The following is a 17,147-nucleotide window of genomic DNA, read 5'->3' as shown; positions in this document are numbered from 1 at the left end:
GCGCGCCGGGGAGGAGCCCCGCCTCGCCATTGGCGGAGCCGCACGCCCCTTTTGGCGCCGGGGCTCCCGATTGGCGGGCTCGCCTTCGGGGGCGGGGCCTCTCGGCTGACGAGGAGAGAGCCCGCCGGTGCCTGGTACGCGCATGCGCAGAAAGGGAAGCCTGAGGGCTTGTGGCGGGTCTCCTCTGAGGAACCCGGGTAAGGGGGCGGGTAAGGGGGCGCGTGCGGGCCGCTCTCCTCCCCGGGACAGAAGGGGGGAGGGTCGAGGGACCCCCTTTTGCCCAGGTGGGGGTTCAGGTGGGGCCGGGGAGGGGGCTGCGCTCCCCACATGCGCAGAGGCACGCTTGTTTCCCCCAAAGCGGAAAGGAATGGGCGACTAATGGAAGGAAGGAACGCGGGGCGGGGCAATATAATAATAATAATAATAATAATAATATGCCTTGGGTTGCTCTGAGTTTTCCGGGCTGCCTGGCCATGTTCCGGTAGCATTCTCTCCTGACGTTTCGCCCGCATCTATGGCAGGCATCTTCAGAGGTTGTGAGGTCTGTTGGAAACTAGGCCAGTGGGGTTTATGTATCTGTGGAAGGTCCAAGATGGGGGAAAGAACTCTGGTCTGTTGGAAGCAAGTGTGAATGTTACTTTCGTCCAGCTTGATTAGTACTGAATGGCCTCGCAGCTGCAAAGCCTGACTGCTTCCTGCCTGGGGGAATCCCTTGTTGGGAGGTGTTAACTGGCCCTGATGGTTTCCGTTTTTCTGAGTGGTGTGTTCTTAGTTTACTGTCTTGAGTTTAGTATTTTTTTTAGTACTGGTAAACAGATTTTTTTATACTGGTAACTGAGTCCCCTCAGGAAGAGATGATGGGTTATAAATAAAGTCTTATTATTTATAACCTTTACATGGTTTCCTCCTTTCTGTTGAAATTGTCCACATGCTTGTGGGTTTCAATGGCTTCTTCAGTGGTGGTTGTGAGAGCAGTCCAGCATTTCTGTGTTCTCAAATAATAATATTCAGTGTCCTGGTTGGTTCAGCAAGTGCTCTGTTATGGCTGACTTCTCTGGTTGATTGAGTCCGCAGAGCCTTTCATGTTCCTTGATTTGTGCCTGGGCAATGCTACTGTGTTTGGGGGTCCCTATGTAAATTTGTCCAAGGCTGCATGGTATACAGTAGACTCCTGCAGAGGTGAAAGGATCCCTTTTGTCCTTTGCTGCACGTAGCATTTGTTGGATTTTCTTGGTGGGTCTGCAGATAGTTTTCAGGTTGTGTTTCTTCATCAGCTTCCCCATGTGGTCAGTGGTTCCCTTGATGTCTGGTAAGAACACTTTCCCTCTGGTTGGATCTTTGTCTTGACTCTCGTGTCTTGTTCTTGGCCTTACAGCTCTTCTGATGTCCATGGTGGAGTCTCCATTGGCCTGCAAACCCCAGTTTAGGGGCTTCCGTTCCCCTTGGAGGAGGTGGGCTTTGCCGATTCTTTGTGCACGGTCTGCCAGGGCTTTGATTGTGCTTCTTTTCTGACTTGAGTGATGGTTGGAGTTTTTATGGCTGTATCTATCTGTGTGTGGGGGTTTTCTGTTGACTGTGTGGCCCAATTGTGAATTGGGTTTGCGGATGACTAGAACATCTAGAAATGGCAGGTCTCCTTTGTTTTCTTTTTCCATGGTGAATTGGATGTTTGGGTGGATGCAGGTGAGGTGGTGCAGAAACTTGCTGAGTCCTTCTCCGTGGCTCCGAATGGTGAAGGTGTCACCCACATATCTGAACCATGTAGCGGGCTTTTTTGGTGCTGTTTCCAAAGTGTTCCATGTAGAAATTTGCTATGACCGGGCTGAGATGGCTCCCCATGGCTACTCCATTTTTCTGTTCATAGAATTCATTGTCCCACTGGAAGCAGCTTGTGGTGAGGCAATGGTGAAACAGGGCTGGGATGTCGAAATTCCGGTTGATGAGTGCGATGTGTGTCCTTTTTCCACAGGGCTGGGAGCTGCCATGGAGGTGGGCTCCTGCTTCAAGAACTACACGGACTTCTCCGAGCACTTTGCCGCCTACAAGAAGGAGAGCCGGCTCCAGTTCGGCCTCAAGAGCTGCGTCTCCGTCCGGTTCCACAACCGACAGAACGGGACCAACATTCGAGAGGACATCACGTAAGAAGGGGGCGAGTCGGTCAGGGGCGCACAGGAGTCAGTCACACTCATGCGCTCCAAGTACACCCTCTGGCTGCATCTACAGCAGGCGTGAGACAACTTTGGCCCTTCTCCAGGTGTTTTGGATGGTAGGTGGTTACAAATTGTGGAAGTTGAAGTCCAAAACATCTGGAGAAGGGCCGAAGTTGTCTCACGCCTGCTGTAGACGCAGCCAAATTAAATGCAGTTTGGCACTCTTTGAACTGCCACAGCTCGATGCTGTACGATCAGAGGAGTTATTATTATTACGTTTATTTACATCCCGCTTTTTCTCTCCCTAAGGGGACTCAAAGCAGCTTACACCTTCTATTTATAATGCAGTATTGTTTATTAACAGTCATATGGCACAAGACTTTAGTAAGTGCATAAAGAAGCAAATAGCATTTCATAGAATCGTAGAATAGTAGAGTTGGTAGAGACCTCATGGACCATCCAGTCCAACCCCCTGCCAAGAAGCAGGAAATTGCATTCAAAGCACCCCCAACAGATGGCCATCCAGCCTCTGCTTAAAAGCCTCCTGACTTGAGTTGTTGTTTGCTGAGGCACCAAAACTTGCCTCAAGACCAGGCATGTACAAACTTCGGACCTCCCTCCAGGCGTTTTGAACTTCCACAACTCCCACAATTCCTAACAGCTGGTAAATAAATGAACTTGTCCAGTGCCTGGCCGCATTGGGCCCCCCTTACAGCTGCTCCTCTTCTCTGATTCCCAGGTTCATGCGGGTGAAGTTTGCCTGCGTCCGACCGAGAGAACATGGCAAGAAGAAGAAACCGCAGGAGGAGGAGGAGGAGGAGCCCCAGTTGTGCCCGGCCTACTTAGTCCTGCAGTACAGCGAGGAGCTGGACCGGCTTGTGATCACTGAGCAGAACGGCAACCACATTCATGCAGAGCCCAAGGCCCCTTCCATCAGCTCTGACCGTTCCCCTCTGGCCAGGCTGGCCGCCAGAATGGCTGCTTCCAGAGCCTGCGGCATCCCTCCGGCCAAGCTGCGCAAAGAGGAGCCTGCAGAAGTGGAGGCCTGCAACATGGAGACCAGCCTCAGTGTGAAGGTCGAGGAGGACAGGGAAGCAAGCATGAACGTTGAAACGGATGCTGAGAAGCACCCGCCTCCTTCCCTTTCTCCTTCCAAGGAGCCAGAAGCCCCTCGGGCAGATGAAGACAACAGGGCCAGCTCCTCTCTGGTCCACATCAATGAGGTGATGAGGGACTTCCTGCGTGTGGACGCGGGCTCCTTGGCCTCGTTCAGCATGGGCAGCACCGGCAAGGAGCTGGAGCGGCTGAGCTTCCAGACCAGCAAGATGAAGGGCCTGTTCCTCCGGTTCCCCGAGAGCCTGCTGCTGCACCGGGTGCTGGGCTGCGGGGGCCACACGCTCTACGCCTTCCTGGTGGAGAGCAAGGACCGGGTGGCGAAGCTGGTGCACTTCGCCATCCTGAAGGACGACACGCCGGAGAGCATGCGCGAGATGCTCTCCGTCTTCAAGAAGTTCAACTCAGAGGAGGGGCAGAAGGTCAAGGTGGTCTTGGTGGACGTGGCCTTCCTCCACCGGGAGGTCCTGCGGGAGCTCTTCCCCTCGGCGCAGGTGCTGCTCTCCGTCTACCACACAGTGCGGCTCCTGGAGCGCAAGCTGAAGAAGTCCCACTACCCCTCCAAGCAAGCCCTGAGGATGGCCCTCCGGAAGGCCGTCTTCTCCCCCTCCAAGGCCAGCCTGGAGGCCCTCTCCCCGATGGTCAAGGACCTGGTGGACCCGGGCCTGTACGAGCACCTCCAGGCCCACTGGTTCTCCTGTGAGATGCTCTGGTACTTCCACGCCAAGAAGGGCCTCCACGCCTGCAGCACCTACATCGACAGCCTGGAGGTCATCACACAGAAGCTCTCCAGCCTCTTCAGCCCCAAGCTCTCCCTGGAGACCAGCATCCTCCGCTTCGTGGCCTCCGTCAACGACTTTAACGCCAAAGGCCTGGAGAACCCGAGCCAGAGCGATGGGCGCAGCATCCTCATGAAGGAGCTCAAAATCAAGCCCCCGCCCCCCCTGAAGCGCAGGCCCAGAGCTGCCACGGAGCCAACAAAGCGCTTCCTGGCTAAAGCTGCCACGAAGCTGCCAAAGCGTTTCCCAGCCAAAACTGTTCCAGAGTCACCAAAGCACTTCCCGGCCAAAGCTGAAACGGAGCCACTCAATCAGAGTGTTAGGCACAGTCCGGCCAAGCCGGTGGCCACCATGCTGGCTGCTCTGCGGGAGACCTGCACGGACTTGGCCTACCAACTGTGCCTGAATGAGTGGGACATGGTGCAGAAGTCCACCCAGCTTGTGACACTCTCCACCAGGAGGAAGGCCACGGTCCAGCTGCTGGAGGACACACACCAGGTCAGCAAAGGCAGCCAGAGGTGCAGCTGCTTCTTCTCTTGCCGCTACCAGCTGCCCTGCCGGCACATCTTGGCGGTGCTCCTGGCGAACCAGCAGGTGGTGGAAGAGGCCATGGTGGCCAAGCGCTGGCAGAGGAAGTACCAGCACCTGCCTGCCTTGCGGGAGAACATGCCGGAGGCACCCGGGGCTCCCAAAGGCAGCCTGCCAGCAGCACCGGCACCCAAGGAGCGGCAGGACATGATCCAGTCCCTCAGCAAGGAGCTCGGCAACCTGCTTCTGCAGAGCGAGGGGGAGGAGCTGGAGGAGCGCAGTGCCACCCTCAGGATGATCGTGAACATCTGGACTAAATGCTCCGAGCTGCGGGAAGAGGAGGGAGCGGCAGTGAAGCCCCTCAATGTCCGGAATGTGGGGGACCTCCCCTTCCTCTGGGTCAAGAAGGAAGAGATGGAGGAAGTCGCAATCTCCTCCGTAACTCATGGCGCCACTTTGGGCACAAACCAGACTTCTGTGGCTTGAAATACATGCACCTCCTTTGGCCAGTTGGTCAGTCCGTCTGGTCAGGCTGGTCCTGGCTTTGGCCATTCCCCAAGTCTGTCGTGGTCCTCCCCGATTCAGGGAGCTCAGGGTTGCTGCTCCACACCTCAGCAATAAAAGGGCCTCCTCCCCATTGGCGCTGGCTGGCTCTCCAGGGCACCGATCCCCATACTCTAGTCCTTCAGGTGTTCAGACTTCAACTCCCTGAAGTCTCGGCTGCTTTGACCAATGATCAGGGATTCTGGGAGGTATAGTCAAAAACATCTGGAAAACCAGAGTTTGGAAAATACAGCTCTAGGGAGATCTGCAGGTAGACAAAGGGCGGCGGGATTCATTCCAGGTCAGGATGCAACTGAAGCCAGCATTTCTTGATGGCCATTGAGAGACTCACATCTGCATCCAGAAGACAGACAAACAATGGAGTGAGAGCCTTGAGGTTTTGCGATGTCCAGCTGCGGACTTGACAATCAGGGAAGCTGCTTCATTAGGAGGTTTATCCTTGGTATTTTTTGTTCTGGGTATAACTTGCTTCATTGGTTTTTGTTGCCAGACTAAGGTGTATTCTGCATTCTCCATTGTCTTGTTATTTTAGCTTAGGTCATTTTAAGGAAACCCACCTGGAATGTTGATATTCTCTTGCGTTGTGTGGGAAGAACCACTGCACCCAGTGCATGCAAGTGCTACTGTTTCTGTGTTTCAGCCCCAATGCCCTGACGTGGAGGCAAAATGCCCTGTTGGTGCTCTCATTGCTTTCCCCGAAGCCTCTGCCAGAGGGGCAAGTTTTGCTGCTATGTCCTTAAGTCCAAATTAATGGTTGAAAATGCAGATCTAACTCTTGAATCCCTCCGGGGAGAGGGTGGGTTAAAAATAGAGATTATTATTATTATTGTTATTATTATCTCTGCGGCTTCACTGCTGAAGTCATTTTTTAGTTTCATCTATTTCCTGCATTATCTTGGCAAAGGAATGCTTGTGGATTTGTGATGAATAAATTATGCCATGTTAATTTAAAAGGGCTCTCTCTCTCTCCTTTAAGAAGGTGACCAGTTCAGGGGACTGTGGAAAAGGTCACTGGGGTGCAATTTTGGCTCCCAAACCTCTTGTGTAGCTGAGCTGGACTCCAAATGAGACCCGAGTCATTTCTGGTTCCAATAAATCCCTTGAATTCTAGGGTAACGTGGCTGCTGTGGTTTTTAATGGCTATTAAGTCAACTTCAAGTTATGTCAAGCCTATAAATGAGAGGCCTCTGAGACACTTTCATTGTGCTAGATTTATTTTGCAGAAGACAATGCAGTTTCTGTTTTTTTCAGGCATGGGCAAGCTTGGGCCCTCCCTCCAGGTGTTTTGGACTCCAACTCCCACAATTCCTAACAGCCTCAGGCTCCTTCTTTTCCCCCCTCAGCCGCTTAAGCTGATGGGGAAGGTTGAGAACCACTGCCCTAAATGGTTCTGGGCTGGCTTACTTATCCGAACATATCTCCCTCTATGATCCACCTCGGAGGTTAAGATCGATCTCGGCACCCTCGCAGGTTCGATTGGTGGGGACGAGACACAGGGCCTTCTCAGTGGTGGCCCCTCATATGTGGAACTCCCTCCCTAGTGAAATCAGATTGGCTCCCTCCCTTCTGTCCATTCAGAAAAAACTCAAAACATGGCTCTGGGACCAGGCATTCGAGCAGCAGACGCAGCAATAATAATCAGAATGATGTATGTTGACTGATAATGAACGGACCCCAGGCAATGACTTTAGACTTGTGCCATGTTTTTAAATGATGTTTTTATAATTGATATAATAATAATAATAATTTCATTTTTATACCCCGCCCCATCTCCCAAAAGGGACTTGGGGCAGCTTACATGGGGCCAAGCCCAGTCCACAACAATAAAATAAAGCAAAAAACAGATCAAATAACAATAAAAACAAGTCATAAAAATCACATTCGAGGACAAAAGATAAAATCTTGGATAAAATCTAGAAAAAACCTGGGCCAAAGTGCTAGTTTGATGTTTTAATTACAGTAGAGTCTCGCTTATCCAAGACTCGCTTATCCAACGTTCTGGATTATCCAACGCATTTTTGTAGTCAATGTTTTCAATACATCGTGATATTTTGGTGCTAAATTCATAAATACAGTAATTACTACATAGCATTACTGCGTATTGAACTACTTTTTCTGCCAAATTTGTTGTCTAACATGATGTTTTGGTGCTTCATTTGTAAAATCATAACCTAATTTGATGTTTAATAGGCTTTTCCTTAATGCCTCCTTATTATCCAAGATATTCGCTTATCCAAGCTTCTGCCGGCCCGTTTATGTTGGATAAGTGAGACTCTACTGTATCTGTTTTTAATCATATTGATGTGTTGTCGAAGGCTTGTTGTATGTTTTCCGGGCTGTATGGCCATGTTCTAGAAGTATTCTCTCCTGACGTTTTGCCCACATGGCCATACAGCCTGGAAAGCATACAATAATAATAATAATAATAATAAAACTTTATTTATACCCCGCCACCATCTCCCCAATGGGGACTCGGGGCGGCTTACATGGGGCCACGCCCAAAACAATACAATGTAAACAGCATATAAAAGAACAGCACAACACAATACAATAAACAATACAGTAAATAATATCCATTACAAAATAAAACAAGGAGACAATAAAAACAAGGGCAGACCACATGAACATTAAGTTAAAACTCGGGGTGAGAAAGACATAAAAATAAAAACCACAGCGAACAGGGTCATAAGGGAGTGGGGTATTCTGGAGGATAGATATTAGGGGGAGCAACGGAAAAGAAATATAAAATGGTTACTCTCCAAAAGCGCAGCGAAAGAGCCATGTTTTCAAGTCTTTCTTGAAGGCTGCTAGTGTGGGGGCAACAACCCTTTAATCGTATTTTTTTTATAACTGTTTGTTTTTGTCGTCTAATGATTGCCGGTTGTGAAGCCTCCCTGAGTGCCCTGTCACCCTTCCCCCCCCCCCCCATGGGGGGTGTATGAAATCAATCAATCAATAAACAAGCTGCTGACCTGGAGGTTGACAGTTCGAATCCGCGAGACGGGGCAAGCTCCTGCTGTCAGCCCTAGCTCCTGCCAACCTAGCAGTTCGAAAGCATGCCAATGTGAGTAGATAAATAGGTACTGCTTTGGCGGGAAAAGGCAAGGAGACGCTCCAAGCAGCCGGGCCGGCCACACGACCAGGAGGTGTCTATGGACAATGCAGGCTCCTTGGCTTAAGAACGGGCCCTTCAGGGCCCTCCTTCCAAGTGTTTGGGACTGCAACTCCCAGAATTCCTCACAGCTTCAGGCCCTTTCCTTTTCCCCCTCAGCCGCTTAAGCGGCTGAGGGGGAAAAGGAAAGGGCCTGAAGCTGTGAGGAATTCTGGGAGTTGTAGTCCCAAACACCCGGAGGGAGCGAAGGCCCGAGTAGGCCCAAATGTTTACATTGTGTTCTCACTGGCCGGAAGAGGCGTGACGTACCTTGTAGGGCGTCTCCTCGCACCAATCAGAAGCCCAGAAGGACTCCAGCCGCGCCGGGATTTAGGTGGGCTAAGTCCCGCCTTGTAACGGTTTTCTTCTCTACCATGCCCCGCCCACCAGGGAGCTCTCCGTCTCTGATTGGTGGATAGCGCCGCGCGCGGGCTCGGACTAGGCAAGCGCAGGGCCCCGATTGGTGCACCCTGCTGCTCGTCACGGGTTTCGTCAGAGGCGGAGCTGCGACTGAGAGAAACCAAGATGGTGGCCGCGGCAAGAACGAACAGGTGAGGGAAAACACGGATCCCGCCGAGGCCCGTAACCCATTTTCCTACACGTTGACATTTGACTGCACATAGAAGTAACACGTGAAGGAGGACGTTGCCTTAAATGGGTTGCTGTGCATTTTCCGGGATGTGTGGCCATGTTCCAGAAGCATTCTCTCCTGACGTTTCGCCCACATCTATGTCAGGCATTCTCAGAGGTTGTGAGGTATATTGGAAAGCTAGGCAAGTGAGGTTTATATACAGTAGAGCAGAGGTCCCCAAACTAAGGCCCGGGGGCCGGATGCGGCCCTCCAAAGTCATTTACCTGGCCCCTGCTCTCAGTTTTAGATTTAGGCTTGCCCAAAGTCTGAAATGACTTGAAGGCACACAACAACAACAACAACAATTCTACTTAACTTGACTATCTAATTGGCCAGAAGCAGGCCCACACTTCCCATTGAAATCCTGATAGGTTTACTATATGTTGGTTAAAACTGTTTTTATTTTTAAATATTGTATTGTTCTTTCATTTACTAATATTGTGCTTGGGAATTATAGAATATATTGTGTCTACATATAATATTGATAGTAATATTATAATGTCATACAATATAATACTAACAATAATGCAACATAATAAAATTAATTATACATTAAATATTAAATGCAATATTACTAATAATATTACGGTATAGTGGTATAGTACAATATAGTAATATATAATGCTAATATTGTGCTATGCCATTAATATAATATGTTGTATGTACATACAACTTGTAAGCTGCTCTTGAGTCCCCTTCAGGGCGAGAGAGGGCAGGGTATAAATTTAGTAAATAAATAAATGAATAGTTGTTGGGAGGGGGGTTTTTTTGCACTACAAATAAGACATGTGAATTTGCATAGGAATTTGTTTGTTTTTTCTTTCTTTTCCCAAATGATAATTCGGCCCCTCAACAGTCTCAGGGACCATGAACCGGCCCTCCACTTTAAAAGTTTGAGGACCCCTGCAGTAGAGTCTCACTTAGCCAACACTCGCTTATCCAACGTTCTGGATTATCCAACGCATTTTTGTAGTCAATGTTTTCAATACATCGTGATATTTTGGTGCTAAATTCGTAAATACAGTAATTACTACATAGCATTACTGCCTATTGAACTACTTTTTCTGTCAAATTTGTTGTATAACATGTTCTGGTGCTTAATTTGTAAAATCATAACCTAATTTGATGTTTAATAGGCTTTTCCTTAACCCCTCCTTATTATCCAACATATTCACTTATCCAACGTTCTTCCGGCCTGTTTATGTTGGATAAGTGAGACTCTACTGTATATCCCAGTGGAATGATGCCCAGGGTGGGAGAAAGAACTCATGCCGTTGGAGGCCAGTTTGAATGTTGTAATTAATCACCTTGATTAACATTAATGGCCTTGCCAGCTTCATTCCTGCCTGGGAAAATCCTTTCTTCTGAGGTGTTAGCTGGCCCTGATTGATTCATGTCTGGAATTCCTCTGTTTTCTGAGTATTGATCTTTATTTATTAGCCTGATTTTAGAGGGTTTTTTTTTAACACTGGTAGGCAGATTTTGTTCATTTTCCTGTGTGTTGAGATTGTCCACATGTTTGTGGATTTCAATGGCTTCTCTGTGTAGTCTGATATAATTGTTAGAGCGGTTCAGCATTTCTGTATTTTCCCATAATATACTATGTCCAGGTTGGTTCATCAGGTGCTCTGCTATTGCTGGTTTCTCTGGTTGAGTTATTATACTATACTATATATATATAATATTTGAGAACACACAACAACCCAGTGAATCCGGCCATGAAAGCCTTAAACAACATATTGCCTTAAACGTTGCTGGAATGGCTTTGTAGTAGAACATACGCATAGAGCTGATTAACTAGAATCTTTACTGGAGAATTAATGCGATTTGATGCTGCTTTGATGGCTGTAGAACCGTAGAATTCTAAAGTTGGAAGAGGCCACATGGGCCATCTAGTCCAATCCCCTTCTGCCATACAGGAAAAGTACAATCAAAGCATCCCCGACAGATGGCCACCCACCTAGCCTCTGTTTACAAGCCTCCAAGGAAGAAGCTTCCACCAGACTCGGAGGAGGCAGAGAGTTCCACTTCTGAACAGCTCTACTTACAATCAGGAGGTTCTTCCTAATGTTCAATGAAAGTGCTTTGAATGAGATTTTCCTGCTTCTTTTTTCCCCCGCAAGGGGAATTTTTATTAATCATTATTATTTTATAATACATAATCATAGTTACCATACATTTCCCTTTTCCATTCCCACACCCACTCCACCCCCTTCCCTGTTGACAACTTAAACCTTATTTTCTTGTTACATGAGCCTTCTTTCCAATTTTTTCTTTCAGTTTTCGTCATATGGTGTAACAATTAACAATTGTTAAACCATATGAGATTTTCCTGCTTCTTGCAAGGGGTTAGACTGGATGGTCTGTGAGGTCTCTTCCAACTCTATGATGATAATAATAATAATAATAATATTTTTAAAAAAACTTTATTTATATACCGCCCTATCTCCCGGATGGGACTCAGGGCGGTTTACAGTCATAAAAGCAAACACAAACATTACATAACAACATAATACACATTATTAAACAAAGTAAAACAATACAATTATAACAATAAATCACACTTACATGACCAGATCAAGGGGATGGGATTCTATGATTCTGTCTCCTTTCCTGTCATTCGAACCCATGGCTCCATTGAGTCCTAGTCTACAGGGCGGCAGGAATCAAGCCTGCTCTCTCTTCTTTATGGCATCCTTTCACATATTGATATATGGCTCTCATGCCTCCTTCCCTCAACCTTCTTTTCTGAGGCTAAACAGACGCAGCTCTTTAAAATGTTCCTCAGAGGGATTCGTGGTCTCCAGACCTTTGATTCATTTAGTTGCCCTCAAATGGACACCTTCCAGCTTAGAGTTAATTGATTAGCCTTAAATGTTTCCTGCCCACCTTACCTGTCCAAACATGTCTCTCCCTATTAACCATCATGGAGCTTAAAATCTTCTGGGGAGGCCTTGCTCTTGTTCTCGCCTCCTTAGTAGGCGTGATTGGCAGGGACGAATCATAGAATCATAGAATAGTAGAGTTGGAAGAGACCACATGGGCCATCTAGTCCAACCCCCTGCTAAGAAGCAGGAAATCACATGTGGACGAAAGACAGGGCCTTCTCAGTGGTGGCCCCTCGGTTGCGGAACTCCCTCCCCAGTGATATTAGATTAGCCCCCTCCCTCTTGACCTTCCGTAAGAGACTAAAAACGTGGCTTTGGAATCAAGCCTTCGGAGAATAATTATAATGCAGTAGATGGGTTTGTAATTACGTGCAATGACTACTTGAATGGCCTGGATTACGATTGCAGATAGTATTGTTTTTAAATATTTAATGTATTTTAATTTTAACATTTAATTTAATTATTGTTTTTTAGGCATTGAATAGTTAGTTGCCTATATGTAAGCCACCTTGAATCCCCATTGGGGTTGAGAAGGGCGGGATATGAATATAGTAAATAAATAAATAATAAATATAGTCATTATTTCTCTTGAATTGTGATGCCCAGAATTGGGCACAATATTTCAGGTGAGGTGTAACCAAAGCAGAATAGAGAGACATCATGACTTCCCTCGATCTGGACACTAGACTCCTTTTGATGCAGCCCAAAATCCCATTGGATTTTTGAGCTGCAGCATCACACTGTTGCCTCATGTTCACCTTCCTGTCCACGAGGACTCCCAAGATCTTTTCCACATGTCCTGCTGTTGAGCCAGGGATTTCCTATCCTTATCTTTGCCTTTCATTTTTTCTGCCTAAGTGTAGTATCTTCCATTTGACCTTATTGAGATTCATTGTGTTAGTTTTGGCCCATCAGCTCTGTAATCTGTTAAAGTCATTTTGCATTCTGATCCTGTCCTCTGGAGTATTAGCTCTCCCTCTCCATTTGGTCCTGTCTGCAGACTTGATCTCCCTGCCCTCTAAACCATCATCCAAGTTATTAATAAAAATGTTAAACAGAACTAGGCCCAGAACTGAAGCCTCTTCATGGCACCCCACTAGTCATGTCTTTCCAGGATGAAGAAGAGGAACCATTGTGGAGAAGCTCCCTTTGGGTTTGGTCACTACGCCAGTTACAAATCCATCTAATAGTAGCATTGCCTAGCCCACATTTGACTAGTTTGCTTGCAAGAAGATCATGGGGGACTCTATTGAAGTCCTTCCTGAAATCAAGATATGCTGCATCCACAGTGTTCCCTGAATCTACCAAGCTTGTAACTGTTGGAAAAAGAGATGAGTCTAGCATGACTTGTTTTTGAGAAATCTATGTTGACTTTTAGTAATCACAGCATTCCTTTCTAAGTGATTGCAGACTGCCTTCTTCATGATCTGCTCCAGAATATTTTCTGTTATTGAGGTCAGGCTGACTGGACGATCATTGTTTGGGTCCTCTTTTTTCCTTTTTTGAAGATTGGGACAACATTTACCCTCCTCCAGTCTGCTAGGACTTCTCCTGTTCTCCAAGAATCCTCAAAGATTATTGCCAGTGGTTTTGAAATGACTCCTTCTAGTTTCTTCAATACTATGGAGTCCTGGGAGCTGGAGTTTTTCAATGCCTTTAATCTCCTCACCAAATAGTGCCTCCTGAAACTACACCTCTCAGGATCCCAGACCATTGTGCCGTGGGAGTTAAAGAGATTCCAAACAGCAGTGATTCCACAGTGTAGTAGATGCATCCTTGGAGGTTACATTTAACCCGAGTTTGGTGTTTATGAGCAGGTCAATGTTTTATTTCTTTTTTCCTGTTGTCAACTAGTGTGCTGGTGTTCTGTATTCCCTTAGTGCTGTTTGATGTAACAAAAATTATATTCTAATTAAAAAAATCAGTTTTTACTATTCCTTTGTTTAATCTCTGTTTTGTGTATTTTAACATGTGTTTTATAGAAATACATTTTAATATAGTGGTATTTTTACAAGATTTATGTATTTTAATTATTCTCATAACCTGCCTCGAGCCACAAGGAAAGGCAGGTAAGAAATAAAATTAAAAATATTATTATAGTATCTTAAAAAAAAAAAGAAACTAACCCCAACATATGTAATCTTTGTAATACCGGGGGGGGGGGGGGGGGGAGTCTAGTTGGAGCATCAGAGTATAGTTTTAGGGCAGGAATTGATCAGGATCTATTAGTAGATCACCCACTGACTTATAATAAATTAGAAAGAGTTTCTAATTCCAAACCCTATATCAGTAACAACAGAAAGGCTTATTTCCTTTCCTTTCATAAACTCCCGGTAGGTGGCAAGATCTGATCTGAGGATGCTTTAGTACAGATTTGTAACTGGTTATGCAAGTCGTCCCATTGTGTTGCTTTAGAGCACCGCCCATTGTTGATCTTGTCTTTCCTCCCTTTATATTGTCTTCTCTGCTTCCTGGGCCTTACATTTAAAAGAAAAATCAAAGTTGGCCATGAATAAGGTTGGGGGGGGTATGAACTTGCAACTCTTTGGAGGCAGCAGCAATTTTAATTTCATAGAAATAAGTAAAATACATTTCCATGTAATATTTTGTTGGTTTTAAGAGACACACTGAAGAGCTTGTTTGGAGCAGATGGAACAGTTCTTCATCCTGTATTGTTATGGGCAGAATAAATTATTGAAAGAAGTGTTCCTTCTTTTGCATAAGTGGGAAAATACCAGTGAAGGGTGTTCTGTCTGCCACTTGCACACTCAGCGCACCGCTGCATTGTCAAGGGAATGCAGTTTGGCCAAACGTTAACTGACGTGGCTCAATGCTATAGGACCCTTGGAGTTGCCATTTGGTGAGGCACCAGCACCCTTTATCAGAGAAGCTCAAGAACAGCAGCTCCCATGATTGTACCACCTTGAGCCGTGGCAGTTAAAGTGGTATCGCCTGCATTTGTTCTACAGACCCCAAGACAAAGCAGCCAGCCAGTTAAACTGTATTTGTAACTGCTTTTCTCTCCTTTTAGACCCTTTGCTCTGCAATGATCCCTGAACCTGGCAGCAACAACAGGACAAACACAAACCGTGTCCCCGGCTGGTTTTCCTACAAGAGAGTGATTGTGAGACCCGAGTTTGGGAATCATGGCCCTTGATGCCGTGAGGGAGCTGCAGAGCATAAACTCTGGCTTGCTGGTGTCTTACCAGGTGGACAAAAATCACCAGCTGGAATCCTTCAGCTTCCAGACCCCGCTCATGAGGAACGTTTTCCTGAATAACCCGGAGGTTGTGCTGATTCACCGCACCCACAACCCCTGGGGCAAAGCCCTCTACACATTCATCGTGGACAAGCCCTTCCTGAAGCTAAAGGGAGAAATGACCAAAGTGATCCACTTCGCAATCCCCACCAAGGAGTCGGCCGAAGGGCTTGCCCAGATGTGCCGTACCTTCAAGATCTTCAACCCGGAGTGGAAGCAGATCAAGACTTTCCTGGTGGATCCACGATTCCGGTTGGGGCCGACCCTGTTGGAGGCATTCCCCTCGGCCGACGTCCAGCTGTCTGTATTCCACATATGCAAACACTTCCAGCACAAGATCCACCAGGTCTCCCTGGAGTTCCACACGGAGAGGCTGATCTTGAGCGCCCTGCGGAATGCAATGTGTGCCCCCAGCAAGAGCAACCTGGGGAAGATGCACACCATCCTGAGTGACTTTGTCAAGCCAAACTTCTTGCCCCAGATTCATAGAGACTGGCTGCTCAATGACAAGATCTGGGCCTTCCACCGCTGGAGGACTTGGCGAGAATGCAGCCAGTATTTCAAAGACCTGGAGGTGGTCACGCGCATCCTGAGCCAGGTCTTCTGCATGGGGCCCTCCCTGGAGACCGGCATCATCAACATCGCCAAGAATTACCACGAGCGCGTCCTAGGGAAATCCATGGAGGCTTCCCCCAGTCCAGCCCCCCTTCTCAGTCAGAACAGCTCTCCCTGCCACAGCGCCTTGGCAGTTAGCTCCACGACTGAGAACTCTCCGGGGGCTCTACTTCCCCAGGACTCTCCTCCAGCAACACAGCAGGAAAGTACTGCGAGGGCAAATGGAACGGTCTCTCCCGACGATGCAGCTAGCAAGGACGAGGTGACAGACTTAGCCCTCCGGCAGTCCTTGGCAGATATCTGCACAGAGCCGGCAGCCAGGCTGTGCTTGAATGAGCTTGCAGTGGTCCAGAGCTCTGTGCAGCTGATGGGGACTGATGAGGACGTGGTGAATGTCCAGGTCCTGGAAGACGCCCAGACGGTGCGCCACCGGCGCCTGAGCTCTTCCTGCGATTGCCACTTTAGCCAAATGTTCCAGCTGCCTTGCAGGCACATCTTGGCCATGCTGAACTCAGAAGGGAAAGAGTTGGAGCCCGAGGGGATCCATGCTCAGTGGCACAAAGGGCATGAGGCTTCCCAGCCGGAAGAGAATGGTGCAGAGGGGCTCTTAGAAATCCTCAGGAGCCCGTGGGATGGGCTGCTGGACAAGTATCTGGCTGTGTCGTTCCTGACTGCGGAGATCAGCCGACTGTTGGGTCAATGCAGCCGTGAGGAGTTTGACCGCAGATACAACACCCTCCGTGAGCTGGCCGACAGCTGGATTGGACCTTATGTGCAGGTGAAATTATAGCGGAGGCCCAGGCAAGGGAGGGGGCCCTTCTGCCCCAGTTTCTTCCCCCATAAGTAGGAGTGTCCCTGCCCGTGGCGCCCCATAGAAGTGCCAGAAAGGTGCTGGGAAGAGTTGTGGCACTGTGGGTCCCCTGCTTTGTTGAGAGTGTTGTGGAGGCACATGGCTGCAGAGAATATCTGCCCTTAACTGCGGTCAGTGGGTTTGGGTGTTCTGAGGCCTGAGCCCAAACTCCCCATACAATAATGCCAACAGAATTGGTGCACCTTAGCTCCCTTCAGTCGGGTGTCAGGCACCCAGATGTAGAGAGTGGCCTGGCATTCCTGTTTCATCCCTCTTCCACCTACTCCCTCATCTCTTTCTGTTATTCTTGAAGTGGAAGCCACCTTCCAACACAATGACTATTTCTTCCTTTGGCTCTTAATAAATTGGTCACTCCTCGATACGTCAGCCTTGAATTGTTGTTGCGTTGTAACTTAGAGAAGAGGGTGGAGTGGCTTTTAGAACCAAGTGCAAGAGCAGTGTGGCAGGCTCCTGCCTTGGCAGCTGGCCCATGCCAGGACCAGCAGAAGAGAGGCATTGCTTTTGTGGCATGCATGAAGCCAAAGACCAAGCTAAACCTGTTGGATAAGGGGCAGGTGCGTGTGGGCACATGCACATGTGGGGGCTTTGCTTCCGGCTC

At 48.0% G+C, this 17,147-nt stretch overlaps 2 protein-coding genes across 4 annotated transcripts; both read left to right on the top strand.

Annotated features, from left to right (window-relative positions):
* The first annotated feature begins 3 nt into the window (after nucleotides 1-3).
* zswim3 (zinc finger SWIM-type containing 3) lies at nucleotides 4-6,244 on the top strand. Of its 3 annotated transcripts, none has more exons than XM_008124761.3 (3): nucleotides 4-134; nucleotides 1,970-2,138; nucleotides 2,890-6,244. In XM_008124761.3, the coding sequence occupies exons 2-3, from the start codon at nucleotides 1,984-1,986 to the stop codon at nucleotides 5,054-5,056; spliced, it is 2,322 nt and encodes a 773-aa protein (XP_008122968.2). In that variant the 5' UTR covers nucleotides 4-134; nucleotides 1,970-1,983; the 3' UTR covers nucleotides 5,057-6,244. The 3 variants fall into 3 exon arrangements, with proteins under 3 accessions (XP_008122968.2, XP_008122967.2, XP_003230348.2); XM_008124760.3 differs by having other exon boundaries at nucleotides 29-197; XM_003230300.4 differs by lacking the exon at nucleotides 4-134 and adding an exon at nucleotides 1,369-1,451.
* Nucleotides 6,245-8,706: 2,462 nt separating this feature from the next.
* Nucleotides 8,707-16,915, top strand: zswim1 (zinc finger SWIM-type containing 1). Its single transcript, XM_062979262.1, has 2 exons — nucleotides 8,707-8,836; nucleotides 14,836-16,915. Exon 2 carries the CDS (start codon nucleotides 14,951-14,953, stop codon nucleotides 16,466-16,468), a length of 1,518 nt encoding a protein of 505 aa, XP_062835332.1. The 5' UTR covers nucleotides 8,707-8,836; nucleotides 14,836-14,950; the 3' UTR covers nucleotides 16,469-16,915.
* The last annotated feature ends 232 nt before the right edge of the window (nucleotides 16,916-17,147 follow it).

Source organism: Anolis carolinensis, chromosome 4 (genome assembly GCF_035594765.1).
Source record: "Anolis carolinensis isolate JA03-04 chromosome 4, rAnoCar3.1.pri, whole genome shotgun sequence".
In the NCBI taxonomy this organism is placed as follows: Eukaryota; Metazoa; Chordata; class Lepidosauria; order Squamata; family Dactyloidae; genus Anolis; species Anolis carolinensis.
Note: the sequence above shows the minus strand (reverse complement) of the source record. Positions and strands in the feature narration are given on the sequence as shown.

Coding starts and splice junctions, on each gene's coding strand:
- zswim3 (XM_008124760.3), top strand. CDS start 143: ATGCGCAGAAAGGGAAGCCTGAGGGCTTGTGGCGGGTCTCCTCTGAGG. Junction 198..1,969: donor GTCTCCTCTGAGGAACCCGG/GTAAGGGGGCGG, acceptor CTTTTTCCACAG/GGCTGGGAGCTGCCATGGAG. Junction 2,139..2,889: donor AACATTCGAGAGGACATCAC/GTAAGAAGGGGG, acceptor TCTGATTCCCAG/GTTCATGCGGGTGAAGTTTG.
- zswim1 (XM_062979262.1), top strand. CDS start 14,951: ATGGCCCTTGATGCCGTGAGGGAGCTGCAGAGCATAAACTCTGGCTTG.